A 19,409-nucleotide genomic window follows, 5' to 3' on the forward strand; every position below is an offset into this window, starting at 1 on the left:
CGATGGAACAGTAGTGGAGAGGGTAGCAAGTTTTAAGTTCCTCGGCATACACATCACAGACAAACTGAATTGGTCCACTCACACAGACAGCATCGTGAGGAAGGCGCAGCAGCGCCTCTTCAACCTCAGGAGGCTGAAGAAATTCGGCTTGTCACCAAAAGCACTCACAAACTTCTACAGATGCACAATCGAGAGCATCCTGGCGGGCTGTATCACCGCCTGGTATGGCAACTGCACCGCCCTCAACCGTAAGGCTCTCCAGAGGGTAGTGAGGTCTGCACAACGCATCACCGGGGGCAAACTACCTGCCCTCCAGGACACCTACACCACCCGATGCTACAGGAAGGCCATAAAGATCATCAAGGACATCAACCACCCGAGCCACTGCCTGTTCACCCCGCTGCCATCCAGAAGGCGAGGTCAGTACAGGTGCATCAAAGCTGGGACCGAGAGACTGAAAAACAGCTTCTATCTCAAGGCCATCAGACTGTTAAACAGCCACCACTAACATTGAGTGGCTACTGCCAACACACTGTCAATGACACTGACTCTACTCCAGCCACTTTAATCATGGGAATCGATGGGAAATGATGTAAATATATCACTAGCCACTTTAAACAATGCTACCTTATATAATGTTACTTACCCTACATTGTTCATCTCATATGCATACGTTGATACTGTACTCTATATCATCGACTGCATCCTTATGTAATACATGTATCACTAGCCACTTTAACTATGCCACTTGGTTTACATACTTATCTCATATGTATATACTGTACTCGATATCATCTACTGTATCTTGCCTATGCTGCTCTGTACCATCACTCATTCATATATCCTTATGTACATATTCTTTATCCCCTTACACTGTGTATGACAGTAGTTTTTTTGGAATTGTTAGTTAGATTACTTGCTCGTTATTACTACATTGTTGGAACTAGAAGCACAAGCATTTCGCTACACTCGCATTAACATCTGCTAACCATGTGTATGTGACAAATAAAATTTGATTTGATTTGATTTGATTTAGAGTACAGTATCAACGTATGCATATGAGATGAACAATGTAGGGTAAGTAACATTATATAAGGTAGCATTGTTTAAAGTGGCTAGTGATATATTTACATCATTTCCGATCAATTCCCATGATTAAAGTGGCTGGAGTAGAGTCAGTGTCATTGACAGTGTGTTGGCAGTAGCCACTCAATGTTAGTGGTGGCTGTTTAACAGTCTGATGGCCTTGAGATAGAAGCTGTTTTTCAGTCTCTCGGTCCCAGCTTTGATGCACCTGTACTGACCTCGCCTTCTGGATGGCAGCGGGGTGAACAGGCAGTGGCTCGGGTGGTTGATGTCCTTGATGATCTTTATGGCCTTCCTGTAGCATCGGGTGGTGTAGGTGTCCTGGAGGGCAGGTAGTTTGCCCCCGGTGTGAAGGTTTACAACGTAGGTGCACAGGTCGAGAGAAAGTTTTCTAATGAAGATGACAGACATTGGCTCATTCAATACCACCTGCACACTCTTGCCTGCATCTAACTGATCTAGGGTGTAATTATTAGTCCAACAGTTGCAAACGAGAGCTTCTATTGGATATATTCAGATATGCTTATCCCTGTTTCGTTCCGTTTGCTTCCGTTTAAGAAAAGTTTTTCATCAGAATTGGCAGAACGAATACACCCCTGATCTCACGCAAACACAGTTCACTTTCAAAGCAGACACATACGTACTTGTGATGGTTCACATCATTATCAAGTACCATCACCCTCTAAAAATATATTTTGGTTAGTTATTTTTACAGTATAGTTCCAATATGATATTGTGAAGTAGCATGTGCATTAATAGTAACAGTAATACCGTATATAGTGGTGTAACTGAACATAGTCAGCCTGCAAATGTTTCACCTGGTCGTTGTTTCTCTCAAAAGGCACCAGGTAAATGTGTTTCATAGATACCTGGTGCCTCTCCAAAAGGCGGGTGCTTGTTGGCAGGCTGATGGATTCCACATTGGCAAAGGTGTCATCGTTCTCCTCAATGTCCTGCTTTCTTTCAGACAGACGTATCTCATTCCTGGCCCTCACCATTTCCACCACTGCCCACTCCTGCTGGTCGGTCAGCACACGGCCACCACCATGGGGTCTTCTGAGGGTAGAACAGAGTATACTGTCAATAGATCATACAGTAAGAATAGTGTAACCTGTTTTGTGAATTGACATGCATTACAATATTAATTTACTGTAAATGTAATGGTAAAGCATAGTCCATATCCTGCAGACTTAACGGTTTTCTTGGCGAAATGTCCTCAAATGTTCTAATCTGGCTGCCTCTGCCATGGTAAGGCCTCTGTTAACCACATGGTCACCGATGATGGTCCGGACTTCATTAGACACAACAGTTCCCTGCTGTCTGCCTCCCTCTCTCTTATGTCAACCTCTAACGGGGCCCATGCACACCTCTTTGACCTCTTTGACAGGGTCCATGCCCACCTCTTTGACCTCTTTGACAGGGTCCATGCCCACCTCTTTGACAGGGCCCATGACCACCTCTTTGACCTCTTTGACAGGGCCCATGCCCACCTCTTTGACAGGGCCCATGCCCACCTCTTTGACCTCTTTGACAGGGCCCATGCCCACCTCTCTGACCTCTTTGACAGGGTCCATGCCCACCTTTTTGACCTCTTTGACAGGGTCCATGCCCACCTCTTTGACAGGGCCCATGCCCACCTCTTTGACCTCTTTGACAGGGCCCATGCCCACCTCTTTGACAGGGCCCATGCCCACCTCTTTGACCTCTTTGACAGGGCCCATGCCCACCTCTTTGACCTCTTTGACAGGGTCCATGCCCACCTCTCTGACCTCTTTGACAGGGTCCATGCCCACCGCTCTGACCTCTTTGACAGGGTCCATACCAACCTCTTTGACCTCTTTGACAGGGCCCATGCCCACCTCTTTGACAGGGTCCATGCCCACCTCTTTGACCGGGCCCATGCCCACCTCTTTGACCTCTTTGACAGGGTCCATGCCCACCTCTTTGACCTCTTTGACAGGGCCCATGCCCACCTCTCTGACCTCTTTGACAGGGTCCATGCCCACCTTTTTGACCTCTTTGACAGGGCCCATGTCCATCTCTTTGACCTCTTTGACAGGGTCCATGCCCACCTCTTTGACCACTTTGACAGGGCCCATGCCCACCTCTTTGACAGGGCCCATGCCCACCTCTTTGACCTCTTTGACAGGGCCCATGCCCACCTCTCTGACCTCTTTGACAGGGTCCATGCCCACCTTCTTGACCTCTTTGACAGGGCCCATGCCCACCTCTTTGACCTCTTTGACAGGGCCCATGCCCACCTCTCTGACCTCTTTGACAGGGTCCATGCCCACCTTTTGACCTCTTTGACAGGGTCCATGCCCACCTCTTTGACAGGGCCCATGCCCACCTCTTTGACCTCTTTGACAGGGCCCATGCCCACCTCTTTGACAGGGCCCATGCCCACCTCTTTGACGTCTTTGACAGGGCCCATGCCCACCTCTTTGACAGGGTCCATGCCCACCTCTTTGATCTCTTTGACAGGGCCCATGCCCACCTCTTTGACCTCTTTGACAGGGCCCATGCCCACCTCTTTGACCTCTTTGACAGGGTCCATGCCCACCTCTTTGACCTCTTTGACAGGGTCCATGCCCACCTCTTTGACCTCTTTGACAGGGTCCATGCCCACCTCTTTGACCTCTTTGACAGGGCCGATGCCCACCTCTTTGACCTCTTTGACAGGGTCCATGCCCACCTCTCTGACCTCTTTGACAGGGCCCATGCCCACCTCTTTGACCTCTTTGACAGGGCCCATGCCCACCTCTTTACCTCTTTGCCAGGGTCCATGCCCACCTCTCTGACCTCTTTGACAGGGCCCATGCCCACCTCTTTGACAGGGCCCATGCCCACCTCTTTTACCTCTTTGCCAGGGTCCATGCCCACCTCTCTGACCTCTTTGACAGGGATGCCCACCTCTTTGACAGGGCCCATCTTTGACAGGGCCCATGCCCACCTCTTTTGACCTCTTTGACAGGGCCAATGCCCACCTCTTTGACCTCTTTGACAGGGCCAATGCCCACCTCTTTGACCTCTTTGACAGGGCCAATGCCCACCTCTTTGACCTCTTTGACAGGGCCAATGCCCACCTCTTTGACCTCTTTGACAGGGCCCATGCCCACCTCTTTGACCTCTTTGCCAGGGTCCATGCCCACCTCTCTGACCTCTTTGACAGGGCCCATGCCCACCTCTTTGACCTCTTTGACAGGGCCCATGCCCACCTCTTTGACCTCTTTGCCAGGGTCCATGCCCACCTCTCTGACCTCTTTGACAGGGCCCATGCCCACCTCTTTGACCTCTTTGACAGGGTCCATGCCCACTTCTCTGACCTCTTTGCCAGGGTCCATGCCCACCTCTTTGACCTCTTTGACAGGGTCCATGCCCACCTCTCTGACCTCTTTGCCAGGGTCCATGCCCACCTCTCTGACCTCTTTGACAGGGTCCATGCCCACTTCTCTGACCTCTTTGCCAGGGTCCATGCCCACCTCTTTGACCTCTTTGACAGGGTCCATGCCCACCTCTTTGACCTCTTTGACAGGGCCCATGCCCACCTCTCTGACCTCTTTGCCAGGGTCCATGCCCACCTCTTTGACCTCTTTGACAGGGTCCATGCCCACCTCTTTGACCTCTTTGACAGGGCCCATGCCCACCTCTTTGACCTCTTTGACAGGGTCCATGCCCACCTCTTTGACCTCTTTGACAGGGTCCATGCCCACCTCTTTGACCTCTTTGCCAGGGTCCATGCCCACCTCTTTGACCTCTTTGACAGGGTCCATGCCCACCTCTTTGACCTCTTTGACAGGGTCCATGCCCACCTCTTTGACCTCTTTGACAGGGTCCATGCCCACCTCTTTGACCTCTTTGACAGGGTCCATGCCCACCTCTTTGACCTCTTTGACAGGGCCCATGCCCACCTCTTTGACCTCTTTGACAGGGTCCATGCCCACCTCTTTACCTCTTTGACAGGGTCCATGCCCACCTCTTTGACCTCTTTGACAGGGCCCATGCCCACCTCTTTGACCTCTTTGACAGGGTCCATGCCCACCTCTCTGACGGGCCCCTTGTCCACTAGCTCTTTGATTTCTTTCTCTGCCTTGCTGTCTATCCTGCTCCATGTTGAAATAAATTACAAGTGTTCACCCCCATTTGTGGTTACTATGTGAACTCCATCAGCAATAACCAGTAGTCATTATATATGGTGATCATGTATCATACATGTCATTAGATGTTTATAATTTACAGTAGTCATTATGTATGGTTATCATGTATCATACATGTCATTAGATGTTTATAATTTACAGTAGTCATTATGTATGGTTATCATGTATCATACATGTCATTAGATGTTTATAATTTACAGTAGTCATTATGTATGGTTATCATGTATCATACTTGTCATTAGATGTTTATAATTTACAGTAGTCATTATGTATGGTTATCATGTATCATACATGTCATTAGATGTTTATAATTTACAGTAGTCATTATGTATGGTTATCATGTATCATACATGTCATTAGATGTTTATAATTTACAGTAGTCATTATGTATGGTTATCATGTATCATACTTGTCATTAGATGTTTATAATTTACAGTAGTCATTGTGTATGGTTATCATGTATCATACTTGTCATTAGATGTTTATAATTTACAGTAGTCATTATGTATGGTTATCATGTATCATACAGGTCATTAGATGTTTATAATTTACAGTAGTCATTATGTATGGTTATCATGTATCATACATGTCATTAGATGTTTATAATTTACAGTAGTCATTATGTATGGTTATCATGTATCATACATGTCATTAGATGTTTATAATTTACTGTAGTCATTATGTATGGTTATCATGTATCATACATGTCATTAGATGTTTATAATTTACTGTAGTCATTATGTATGGTGATCATGTATCATACATGTCATTAGATGTTTATAATTTACAGTAGTCATTATGTATGGTTATCATGTATCATACATGTCATTAGATGTTTATAATTTACAGTAGTCATTATGTATGGTTATCATGTATCATACATGTCATTAGATGTTTATAATTTACAGTAGTCATTATGTATGGTTATCATGTATCATACATGTCATTAGATGTTTATAATTTACAGTAGTCATTATGTATGGTTATCATGTATCATACATGTCATTAGATGTTTATAATTTACAAACACACATTTTATTTATGTAGCATATATAGTAGACAAACCAGTTTAAAACCTATAAGTTTACCAAACAGTTTAGTGAGTAAGCGCAGTTGGATTATTTTATTTAAATAAATAAGAAGAGAATTATGTTACTGAAAATGTTACTGAGGGATTTTGATTGTTGAAAATGTGCTTAAAGTTTTTTAAAGAAGCCTTTTTCATGATCTGTTTTCAGTTTTGTACTGAGATATTTTACCACAAACTTGTGAAAATAGTACCAAAGTGATTAAAAACACAGGGTTTTGGGTGGAGGACAGTACTTCTGTTCCGAGATAACCAAACACTCTCCTTGTCCCTCTCCCTCAGTGTGCCCCCCTCTCCCCTCTGCTCTGGTCAGCCCCAACTGTCCTTATCTCTTCCTCCTCCCCATTGTGATCTCCTTACAACAGTAGGCTACTATATCATGCTTCTGTGCTTCTACACCTGCATTGCTTGCTGTTTGGGGTTTTAGGCTGGGTTTCTGTACAGCACTTTGAGATATCAGCTGATGTACGAAGGGCTATATAAATAAATTTGATTTGATTTGATTTGATTTGATTTAGAACGGAATGACTGGAATGGTAAAACCATGTGTTTGATACCACTACATTTCAGCCATTATTATGAGACGTCCTACACTCACCAGCCTCCTGTGGTCTGTGAATATCTGCATGTGTGTTTGTTAATGTTTATTTATCTATCACCATGTGTGTGTGAGAAGCGTTCGTGTCTGATAAGTCCAGGCTTTTGTGGTCATGATAGGATCTGCTACGGAGGCTTCGGGTAATTAAGCAGTTGGCCGTGATAATAACCCCTGATTCCTCTTTGCCTAGTCGAGGCCATGTCTGTTGCTGACACCTCACTCTTTCAGTAGCTATCTCATTTATTTGGCTCTGTGGTTGTCTTCCTATTGGTCTGGCAGGGGTCGTCTTCCTATTGGTCTGGCAGGGGTCGTCTTCCTATTGGTCTGGCTGTAGTCGTCTTCTTATTGGTCTGGCTGTAGTCGTCTTCTTATTGGTCTGGCTGGGGTCGTCTTCTTATTGGTCTGGCTGTAGTCGTCTTCTTATTGGTCTGGCTGTAGTCGTCTTCTTATTGGTCTGGCTGTAGTCGTCTTCTTATTGGTCTGGCTGTAGTCGTCTTCTTATTGGTCTGGCTGTGGTCGTCTTCTTATTGGTCTGGCTGTGGTCGTCTTCTTATTGGTCTGGCTGTGGTCGTCTTCTTATTGATCTGGCTGGGGTCGTCTTCTTATTGGTCTGGCTGTAGTCCTTCTTATTGATCTGGCTGGGGTCGTCTTTCTAATGATCTGGCTGTAGTCCTTCTTATTGGTCTGGCTGTGGTCGTCTTCTTATTGGTCTGGCTGTGGTCGTCTTCTTATTGATCTGGCTGGGGTCGTCTTCTTATTGGTCTGGCTGTAGTCCTTCTTATTGATCTGGCTGGGGTCGTCTTCCTAATGATCTGGCTGTAGTCCTTCTTATTGATCTGGCTGGGGTCGTCTCATCGCTCTGCGTGTTTTGGTGGTAGTTTTCTGTCTGACTGGGGCGTTGACAGGGAGTCCCTAAAACAGGACCACCGATACACCAGACTCTCTAGTTTGAGGTTTATAGGTAGAGCTGTGTGAGAGAGACCAGTCATTGGGGTTCATAGTATCTAAGGTTGAGGATAAGAAGTTAAGTCATCATCTTCCTTTAGATAGCACTGTATGTGACCAACCTGTGTGATTATGTCACTCATTATGAATGTATAGATTTTTATAATGAATGTTTACAACAAGTCTTCTATTGAACTATGGCTGGCAGGCCCTAAACATATTATACACAGTTGGCTTAAAGAGGTGTTACCATGACAATGTACAGCTACATCACACACTCTTCCATACAGTATGTTATACAGTAGGCCTATCAGATTCTATGGCCCAAATGGCACCCTATTCCCTACATAGTGCACTACTTTTGACCAGAACTCTACGGACCAATAGTGAACTATATGGGGAATAGCGTGCCATTTGGGGCACATCGTATTACTGTACTGTACTATGTGTGGCTGCTAGTTATTTCTGGGGGTCTTGGCACACACACACATTCCCACAGCACAACACAGACAGTAGGAATGCTCTATATCAGTGGATCTCAAACATTTTAATGTGGTCATGTTTTAATATCCACCTAACGAGTCCATTCAGACTGGTCAGTATTCACTCCCCCCTGGTTCCTCCTGACTAAAGATGGATATGTTTCAGTGCTCTGTAGCCTTAAAAGGTCTCTTGTTCCTCCCCTTCATTCCCTCTCTCTCCCTCCTTCTGCCCCCTCTCTCTCTCTCTCTCCTTCTGTCGCACCCCCTTCTCTCTCTCTCTCTCCCTCTCTCTCCCTCCTTCTGCCCCCTCTCTCTCTCCTTCTGCCCCCTCTCTCTCTCTCCTTCTGCCCCCCTCTCTCTCTCTCCTTCTGTCGCACCCTCTCTCTCTCTCTCTCTCTCTCTCTCTCCCTCCTTCTGCCCCCCTCTCTCTCTCTCCTTCTGCCCCTCTCTCTCCTTTACCCCTCTCTCTCTCTCTCCTTCTGCCCCATCTCTCTCTCTCTCCTTCTACCCCCTCTCTCTCTCTCCTTCTACCCCAATCTCTCTCTCTCTCCTTCTACCCCCAATCTCTCTCTCTCTCCTTCTGCCCCCATCTCTCTCTCTCTCCTTCTACCCCCCCTCTCTCTCTCTCCTTCTACCCCCCTCTTTCTCTTTCTTTTCCCATTCTCTTTGCCAAGTCTCTTGTTCCACTTGTTCAGTCTCTCTCAGGGAATTAGAGTATACAGCATAGCTTCTTATTTATTTGTTATTCTTCAAACGTTCTCTGTTGACTGTTGGCTTCCTTGTCCCTTTTGTAATTTAGAAAAATGTCTTCACAACAGTGGACAACAATCAGTAAATTACATTGATCACTTGAACTTCAGTGTGTGCAAAACATTAATACACTTCCAGTTATTATAATTAAGCCCTAAAAATGTGTCACCATTAGTCATGAATCTAAAGCAATGTTCTCAGTTCTGACCCCTGTCCATTCTAACTTTACGTCTCCTGTATCCTCCCTCTGCTGCCCTCTTATTTTATCTTCCCCCTCTTTATCTGCCCCTTTCCCTGTCCTTTTTACCTTTCGCTCTCTCTGTGTGTCTCTCTCTCTCTGTGTCTCTCTGTGTCTCTCTCTGTGTCTCAATTCAATTCAATTCAAGGGGCTTTATTGGCATGGGAAACATGTGTTAACATTGCCAAAGCAAGTGAGGTAGATAATATATAAAGTGAAATAAACAATAAAAATGAACAGTAAACATTACACATACAGAAGTTTCAAAACAATAAAGACATTACAAATGTCATATTATATATACAGTGTTTTAACAATGTACAAATGTCTCTTTCTGTGTCTCTCTCTGTCTCTCTCTGTCTCTCTCTCTCTCTGTGTCTCTCTGTGTCTCTCTCTGTGTCTCTCTCTGTGTGTCTCTCTCTCTGTCTCTCTCTGTGTCTCTCTCTCTGTGTCTCTCTGTGTCTCTCTCTGTGTCTCTCTCTCTGTCTCTCTCTGTGTCTCTCTCTGTGTCTCTCTCTGTGTCTCTGTGTCTCTCTCTGTGTCTCTCTGTGTGTCTCTGTGACTCTCTCTGTGTCTCTCTCTTTGTCTCTGTCTCTCTGTGTCTCTGTGTCTCTCTCTTTGTCTCTGTCTCTCTGTGTCTTTCTCTGTGTCTCTCTGTTTCTCTCTCTGTTTCTCTCTCTGTTTCTCTCTCTGTCTCTCTGTGTCTCTCTCCGTGTCTCTCTCTGTGTCTCTCTCCGTGTCTCTCTCGTCTCTCTCTCTGTCTCTCTCTCTGTCTCTCTCTCTGTGTCTGTTTCTCTCTCTGTCTCTCTCTCTGTCTCTCTCTCTGTGTCTGTTTCTCTCTCTCTGTCACACACTCTTTCTTCTTTCTGTCTATTCCATTCCCATCTCTCCTCTCTCCCCCTCAACATATCTTCTATCTTGCAAGATGGCATAGCAGTTCAGACGTCTTTTTGTCCTCGTCTTGTCGTGTCCCGTATATATATATTTACAACTTTTTTTCACATACATTTTTTAATTTTCCATAAACTCATCTTCAGAACACTCTCCTGCAATCCGCTTCACCAATTTATATTTATATAAAAAAAGTATTATTTACCTCAGATCTGTAATCCTCCAAGAGGCTAGCCAGAAACTAGCCAGAAGCTAGCCGGGAGCTAGCCAGAAGCTGGTCCAGAAGCTAATCAGAAGCTGGTTCAGAAGCTAGTTCAGAAGCTAGTTAGCTTCTTTACTGGCTAATCGTTAGTACTCAGCTAACCACGATTTGTGGTCATCGGCTGTCCTTTGGCTCGAGAATCTATCGCCAGTTTTTTACGGCGCGGCGCAGCGCAGCGCAGCGCGGCTCGGAACGGAACATACCGGACCAATTTTTCTCTCCATGTCCCTGGATTTCGGCCGCTGGCTCTGGACATTCATACCTGGATCTCACAGCTAGCTAGCTGCTATCCGTGTGACTATCGGCTTTCGTCGATTCCGGAGCTAACATCAATTGTTCCGGAGCTAGCCAGCTGAAGAGTTCCATCAATCACTCCTGGGCTGCAGTCACCTATCCGGACCCGTTTTGCTGCCTACGCGGACCCCCACCGGGCCTTCACAGCTGGACTGCCGACGTTGTCTACCCGAGGGAGTTGTCCGGCTGGCTCCTCCGGCGCGACGTTGCCTAGGCGCCCATCTGCGGCCTGCTAGCCGTTGGCTGTCTTATCGGCTGCTATCTGAATAGACAATCGGACCATTTTTATTTTATTTGTATTTATTTATTTTTCTTCTTGGGCCTCTATAACTATATCTATTGTTTTTATTTTTGTTGTTGTTGTGTGATTTGGATTAATCCCCTCTACCACACGGAAACCCACTAATCTACTGACAGAACGCAAGAGGTGGCTAATAACAGACCTCCATCCTATGCTAGCTTGCTACCGATTTAGCTGTCTAAATCGCCGTGACCCCCAACCAACCTCTCCACTCACTGGACCCTTTTGATCACTCGACTAAGCATGCCTCTCCTTAATGTCAATATGCCTTGTCCATTGCTGTTCTGGTTAGTGTTTATTGGCTTATTTCACTGTAGAGCCTCTAGTCCTGCTCATTATACCTTAGCCAACCTATTAGTTCCACCACCCACACATGCAATGACATCTCCTGGTTTCAATGATGTTTCTAGAGACAATATCTCTCTCTTCATCACTCAATACCTAGGTTTTCCTCCACTGTATTCACATCCTACCACACCTTTGTCTGTACATTATACCTTGATGCTATTTCATCGCCCCCAGAAACCTCCTTTTACTCTCCGTTCCAGACGTTCTAGACGACCAATTCTTATTGCTTTTAGCCGCACCCTTATTCTACTCCTACTCTGTTCCTCTGGCGATGTAGAGGTGAATCCAGGCCCTGCAGTGCCTAGCTCCACTCCTATTCCCCAGGCGCTCTCTTTTGACGACTTCTGTAACCGTAATAGCCTTGGTTTCATGCATGTTAACATTAGAAGCCTCCTCCCTAAGTTTGTTCTATTCACTGCTTTAGCACACTCTGCCAACCCGGATGTTCTAGCTGTGTCTGAATTCTGGCTTAGGAAGACCACCAAAAATTCAGAAATTTTAATTCCAAACTACAACATTTTCAGACAAGATAGAACTGCCAAAGGGGGCGGTGTTGCAATCTACTGCAAAGATAGCCTGCAGAGTTCTGTCCTACTATCCAGGTCTGTACCCAAACAATTTGAACTTCTACTTTTAAAAATCCACCTCTCTAAAAACAAGTCTCTCACCGTTGCCGCCTGCTATAGACCACCCTCTGCCCCCAGCTGTGCTCTGGACACCATATGTGAACTGATTGCCCCCCATCTATCTTCAGAGCTTGTGCTGCTAGGCGACCTAAACTGGAACATGCTTAACACCCCAGCCATCCTACAATCTAAACTTGATGCCCTCAACCTCACACAAATTATCAATGAACCTACCAGGTACCTCCCCAAAGCCTTAAACACAGGCACCCTCATAGATATCATCCTAACCAACTTGCCCTCTAAATACACCTCTGCTGTTTTCAACCAAGATCTCAGCGATCACTGCCTCATTGCCTGCATCCGTAATGGGTCAGCGGTCAAACGACCTCCACTCATCACTGTAAAACGCTCCCTGAAACACTTCAGCGAGCAGGCCTTTCTAATCGACCTGGCCGGGGTATCCTGGAAGGATATTGATCTCATCCCGTCAGTAGAGGATGCCTGGATATTTTTTTTAAATGCCTTCCTAACCATCTTAAATAAACATGCCCCATTCAAGAAATGTAGAACCAGGAACAGATATAGCCCTTGGTTCTCCCCAGACCTGACTGCCCTTAACCAACTCAAAAACATCCTATGGCGTTCTGCATTAGCATCGAACAGCCCCCGTGATATGCAGCTGTTCAGGGAAGCTAGAAACCATTATACACAGGCAGTTAGAAAAGCCAAGGCTAGCTTTTTCAAGCTGAAATTTGCTTCCTGCAACACTAACTCAAAAAAGTTCTGGGTCACTGTAAAGTCCATGGAGAATAAGAAGACCTCCTCCCAGCTGCCCACTGCACTGAAGATAGGAAACACTGTCACCACTGATAAATCCACCATAATTGAGAATTTCAATAAGCATTTTTCTACGGCTGGCCATGCTTTCCACCTGGCTACTCCTACCCCGGTCAACAGCACTGCACCCCCCACAGCAACTCGCCCAAGCCTTCCCCATTTCTCCTTCTCCCAAATCCGTTCGGCTGATGTTCTGAATGAGCTACAAAATCTGGACCCCTACAAATCAAATTATCTGCCGAAATTGTTGCCACCCCTATTACTAGCCTGTTCAACCTCTCTTTCGTGTCGTCTGAGATTCCCAAAGATTGGACAGCAGCTGCGGTCATCCCCCTCTTCAATGGGGGGGACACTCTTGACCCAAACTGCTACAGACCTATATCTATCCTACCATGCCTTTCTAAGGTCTTCGAAAGCCAAGTCAACAAACAGATTACCGACCATTTCAAATCTCACCATACCTTCTCTGCTATGCAATCTGGTTTCAGAGCTGGTCATGGGTGCACCTCAGCCACGCTCAAGGTCCTAAATTATATCTTAACCGCCATCGATAAGAAACATTACTGTGCAGCCGTATTCATTGATCTGGCCAAGGCTTTCGACTCTGTCAATCACCACATCCTCATTGGCAGACTCGACAGCCTTGGTTTCTCAAATGATTGCCTCGCCTGGTTCACCAACTACTTCTCTGATAGAGTTCAGTGTGTCAAATCGGAGGGTCTGCTGTCCGGACCTCTGGCAGTCTCTATGGGGGTGCCACAGGGTTCAATTCTTGGACCGACTCTCTTCTCTGTATACATCAATGATGTCGCTCTTGCTGCTGGTGAGTCTCTGATCCACCTCTCCGCAGACAACACCATTCTGTATACTTCTGGCCCTTCTTTGGACACTGTGTTAACAACCCTCCAAGCAAGCTTCAATGCCATACAACTCTCCTTCTGTGGCCTCCAATTGCTCTTAAATACAAGTAAAACTAAATGCATGCTCTTCAACCGATCGCTACCTGCACCTACCCGCCTGTCCAACATCACTACTCTGGACGGCTCTGACTTAGAATACGTGGACAACTACAAATACTTAGGTGTCTGGTTAGACTGTAAACTCTCCTTCCAGACCCATATCAAACATCTCCAATCCAAAGTTAAATCTAGAATTGGCTTCCTATTTCGCAACAAAGCATCCTTCACTCATGCTGCCAAACATACCCTTGTAAAACTGACCATCCTACCAATCCTCGACTTTGGCGATGTCATTTACAAAATAGCCTCCAATACCCTACTCAACAAATTGGATGCAGTCTATCACAGTGCAATCCGTTTTGTCACCAAAGCCCCATATACTACCCACCATTGCGACCTGTACGTTCTCGTTGGCTGGCCCTCGCTTCATACTCGTCGCCAAACCCACTGGCTCCATGTCATCTACAAGACCCTGCTAGGTAAAGTCCCCCCTTATCTCAGCTCGCTGGTCACCATAGCATCTCCCACCTGTAGCACACGCTCCAGCAGGTATATCTCTCTAGTCACCCCCAAAACCAATTCTTTCTTACAGGTCTCTGCTGCCAATGACTGGAACGAACTACAAAAATCTATGAAACTGGAATCACTTATCTCCCTCACTAGCTTTAAGCACCAACTGTCAGAGCAGCTCACAGATTACTGCACCTGTACATAGCCCACCTATAATTTAGCCCAAACAACTACCTCTTTCCCTACTGTATTTAATTAATTAATTAATTTTGCTCCTTTGCACCCCATTATTTTTATTTCTACTTTGCACATTCTTCCATTGCAAATCTACCATTCCAGTGTTTTACTTGCTATATTGTATTTACTTTGCCACCATGGCCTTTTTGCCTTTACCTCCCTTCTCACCTCATTTGCTCACATCGTATTTAGACTTGTTTATACTGTATTATTGACTGTATGTTTGTTTTACTCCATGTGTAACTCTGTGTCGTTGTATGTGTCGAACTGCTTTGCTTTATCTTGGCCAGCAATTGTAAATGAGAACCCTCCTCTCCTCTCCTCTCCTCTCCTCTCTCTCCTCTCCTCTCCTCTCCTCTCCTCTCCTCTCCTCTCTCTCCTCTCCTCTCCCTCTCCTCTCCTCTCCTCTCCTCTCCTCTCCTCTCCTCTCCTCTCCTCTACCTCTCTGTTCTCCCCCTCAACTCCTCTAACTCTCTGCTCTCTCCCCCCCCTCCTCAACCTCTCTCTCCCTCTCCCCTCCTCTACCTCTCTGCTCTCTCCCCCTCCCCTCCCCTCCTCTAACTCTCTGCTCTCTCCCCCTCCCCTCCTATACCTCTGCTCTCTCCTCCCCTCCTCTACCTCTCTCTCCCCTCCTCTACCTCTCTGCTCTCTCCCCCTCCCCTCCTCTAACTCTCTGCTCTCTCCCCCTCCTCTACCTCTGTTCTCTCCCCCTCCTCTCCCCTCCTCTACCGCTCTACTCTCTCTCCCCCTCCGCTACCGCTTTGCTCTCTCTCACCCTCCTCTCCTCTACCTCCCTGCTCTCTCTCCTCTACCTCCCTGCTCTCTCTCCCCCTCCTCTCCTCTACCTCCCTGCTCTCTCTCCTCTAACTCTCTGCTCCCCCCCCACCCTCTACATCTCTGCTCTTCTCCCCCTCCCTCCTCTACCTCCTACAGTACGTGTGGAACAACTGGGCGTTGGGAGTGTGAGCAGCATGCCTGTCTGATAGAGAATGACATGATCCAGGCTGTCAACAGAGGAAATTATGGGTAAGAGCACTTAAACACACACACACGTATGCACACACACACAAACATACCCATGCGTGTTAGTGATGCACGGGGTTGACTCATAACCTGCGGGCGTGTTTACGGTCATGAAATATTGTGTGGATCAAGGGTGAGTGGTTGGGGGCGGGTTGAATAAAGAGTTAACTCTTGTGCAATTTATATCTATAGTCTATTGTGATGTTTTTCTTTCATTATCTGGCATTAATACGTAAGCCTAAACTTCAGGGCCTAACTCTACGCGTGTCAAATAGTCTACACGGCAATCGCCAAATGCTTTCGGGAACAGGCAGAAAAAGTTAACATCAATCCACGGAGGTACAAAGGACAATGTCAGAGTTGAGTTCAATAAGGGAGAAGCTGCTAATTTGACTCTTGAACATAAATATAATAAATAAATATAAGGCCAGAAAAGTTCCTTTTTTTACATTTGGAAGATGCTCTTCTCCAGAGAGACTTACTAGAGCATTTAGGCTTAAGTGCCTTGCTCAAAGGCACATCGACAGATTTTTTCACCTAGTCGGCTCGGTGATTCGAACCAGCGACCTTTCAGTTACTGGCCAAATGCTCTTAACCGCGAGGCTACCTGCCACCCATGAGTGGTAATAGAGGATGATAGCAGGGCCAGTTATGTTGTATGTGATCAAAATCAAATGTTAATGGTCACATACACATGGTTAGCAGATGTTAATGGTCACATACACATGGTTAGCAGATGTTAATGGTCACATACACATGGTTAGCAGATGTTAATGGTCACATACACATGGTTAGCAGATGTTAATGGTCACATACACATGGTTAGCAGATGTTAATGGTCACATACACATGGTTAGCAGATGTTAATGGTCACATACACATGGTTAGCAGATGTTAATGGTCACATACACATGGTTAGCAGATGTTAATGGTCACATACACATGGTTAGCAGATGTTAATGGTCACATACACATGGTTAGCAGATGTTAATGGTCACATACACATGGTTAGCAGATGTTAATGGTCACATACACATGGTTAGAAGATGTTAATGGTCACATACACATGGTTAGCAGATGTTAATGGTCACATACACATGGTTAGCAGATGTTAATGGTCACATACACATGGTTAGCAGATGTTAATGCAAGTGTAGCGAAATGCTTATGCTTCTAGTTCCAACTGTACAGTAATATCTAGCAAATGATGATTGTGAAGAGCCGTACGAGACAGGGACTTCAAACAGGCCTATGGCACATGAAGGGAACTGTAGCCTGTTCAGATGGGTTAAATGGAAACTGAAATCTGGACACTGACTGGAGGTCTAGAACCTCTCAACCTTAATACTAACTCTTACAGTAAAATGATACACCAATTGTAGGCTACATTTTTACTCAGGAACAAGAGTGGAGAAACATGATTTCTTTCTTTCAGCATCTTGAGAGAATGTGAATGTGCAGTTAGATACTGTCTGTAGAGGTGCTGTCTTTATCAGCATCATAAAAGCTGATAGTATTTCAACCACATAAAATATGCATCCAAGCAGAATTGAAATCTATCAGAAACATGTTGGGTCGTTTTTACAGCTTTCCTATTTCCTTACAACCAGTCAAACTGATGTCGTTTGGACATTTTGCACAGCAAATCTTTCCCTTAGTTCTATTTGTTGTTGCTACATTCTTTCCCGGTCCCTAAACGTCTTTGCTCCCTGAAAGAAGCAGAGATGACAGAGAAAACCTTGCCGATGTCAACTAGATTGAAGCATTCATTCGATCAATTTATTACATTATTCTAGTGAGCAAGGATTTATTTCGGTCTTCTAGGGCAGTATACTGTATAATGTCAGAAGAGAAGTTGCATGGGTCTAATTATAGACAAGTTGACTAACAAACAGCCTCTCAAAAAATCATTCCTCTGTCTGACTGTAGACAACAGTGCATTTTCTATATTAGCGGGTTAGTGTTGGGTGTGGGTCTCTGTGTGGCTGCCTTAATGCACACACACACACACACACACACACACACACACACACACACACACACACACACGTTTCTCACACTCACTGTTTGGACTTTCCTCTCCTCTGCGTCCCTAGCTGGCGGGCAGCAAACTACAGCCAGTTCTATGGCATGTCTCTGGACGAGGGCCTGAGGTATCGCCTGGGGACACAGAGGCCCTCCAGGACCATCATGAGCATGAACGAGATGCAGGTGAGAAGACCTGTCTGCTTGGTAGGGAAAGGGTTGGGCTGGGTGATTCATGGGATACATCTCGAATGGCACACTATTCCCTATATAATGCACTACTTTTACCGGGGCCCATACATGGGATGCAGATATGCTGACACAGCCTTGAGAGTGAGGAACAGTCCAGTCTGCTTTTTAAATTGCGTGTGCATCAAGAAGGACCCATGACATAACATTTTATATAAAGATTCTGCTGGCCTGGCCTGTGTCATTACCAGCTATGGCTACCAGGTGAAGCTTGTTATTGGTCTGTTGATAATTCTTTGTCTGTCTGGATCTTGGAAGCCTACTCTCTGCTATGTGCCATCTTTAGCTTTGTTTACATCTAACCAGACAGATTATGTAAGAGCCAATCAGAGACAGGTTTAGGAGAGAGAGGATGGGGGATAGGATAGGGGTAGAGGATGGGGTAGAGGATAGAGGTGGAGGGGGAGTGGAAGGGATAGGATAGGGGTGGAGGGAAGGATGTGGTGGATGGTGTGGAAGAGAGGGGAGGATGGGGTGGAGCCATCTCCATTTCAGACAACACAACTGACTGGCCTTCCTCTCTCCCCCTACTCTTCCCAGCCACCATCCCCACCTCTCCCCTACATCCTCCAGACTTAACTCCCCCACTCCTCCTCCCTTCAAATTGCTTCTCTCCAATCCCCCACTCCCCCAGCCCAACATGCCCCTACCTGTACCAGGAGCCAGATCTAAGCAGGAGAGCTTATTCATAGATCTCTCTGTCTGTTGTCTGTCTCCCAGCTCAGTCCCCACACGTCTAACAGTCATACTGGGTAATGGATAGGCCCACTCCTAACTCCCTAACTCACTCCCACTCCACTCCTAAATCCTGGGGGGGTTGGAGCCACACACACACATAGATATTAGCGGGGAGGAATGTGAGGAGGACGTATCAGCCGCTGTGCTCTGTCTAAACAAAGATAGAGTTACATGCTAATGCTACACAACGGCAGTGTTAAGCATGCCTCCCACCTCCAGACCTGGCCTGTCTACGTCCCAAATTACACCATATTCCCTATACACTGTAGTGCTCTGGTGAAAAGTAGTGCACTATGTAGGGAATAGGGTTCATTTGGGATGCAACCCTTTTAGTTAGATGACTCATGACACATACAGCAGAACCTCTTGGACTGGTGAGGAATATGTGAGGCAGCATAGAAATTCCCCTTCATGACTTTAATGTGATAAGCATTATGATAAGCTTGCTATACCATGTATTTGTCTGAGGTATTATCATAGTGATTTAATTCTGGAGTTGGAGGCTTCTCCAATGAGTCCATATTAGGTGTTTAGATTAATCACATAGTTGCATATTATTTCCAGTGAGAGCAGATATTTTTCCTTCCCCGCTTTCAATGTCTTTGTTACACTGAGGCTGTCTGTTAGTGTAGCTTACCTCAGTCAGTTCAATCAGTTCTATGTTCTTTGTTACACTGAGGCTGTCTGTTAGTGTAGCTTCCCTCAGTCAGTTCAATCTGTTCTATGTTACACTGAGGCTGTCTGTTAGTGTAGCTTCCCTCAGTCA

The 19,409-nt window shown here is 45.9% G+C and overlaps 1 protein-coding gene across 4 annotated transcripts in view; it reads left to right on the forward strand.

The window, feature by feature from the left end:
• The window catches only part of LOC112229454 (tubulointerstitial nephritis antigen-like), an 80,575-nt gene that overhangs the window by 32,925 nt on the left and 28,241 nt on the right, over positions 1-19,409 (forward strand). For all 4 annotated transcript variants that reach the window (XR_006080574.1, XR_006080573.1, XM_042310532.1 and 1 more), the window contains exons 4-5: positions 15,542-15,634; positions 17,728-17,842. Coding sequence is in view for 2 of the 4 variants with exons in the window: in XM_042310532.1 (XP_042166466.1) it covers positions 15,542-15,634; positions 17,728-17,842 (208 nt within the window). In the remaining 2 variants the exon portion in view is untranslated. The remainder of the gene's footprint in view (positions 1-15,541; positions 15,635-17,727; positions 17,843-19,409) is intronic.

This window comes from Oncorhynchus tshawytscha, linkage group LG31 (assembly GCF_018296145.1).
Source record: "Oncorhynchus tshawytscha isolate Ot180627B linkage group LG31, Otsh_v2.0, whole genome shotgun sequence".
Taxonomy (NCBI): Eukaryota; Metazoa; Chordata; class Actinopteri; order Salmoniformes; family Salmonidae; genus Oncorhynchus; species Oncorhynchus tshawytscha.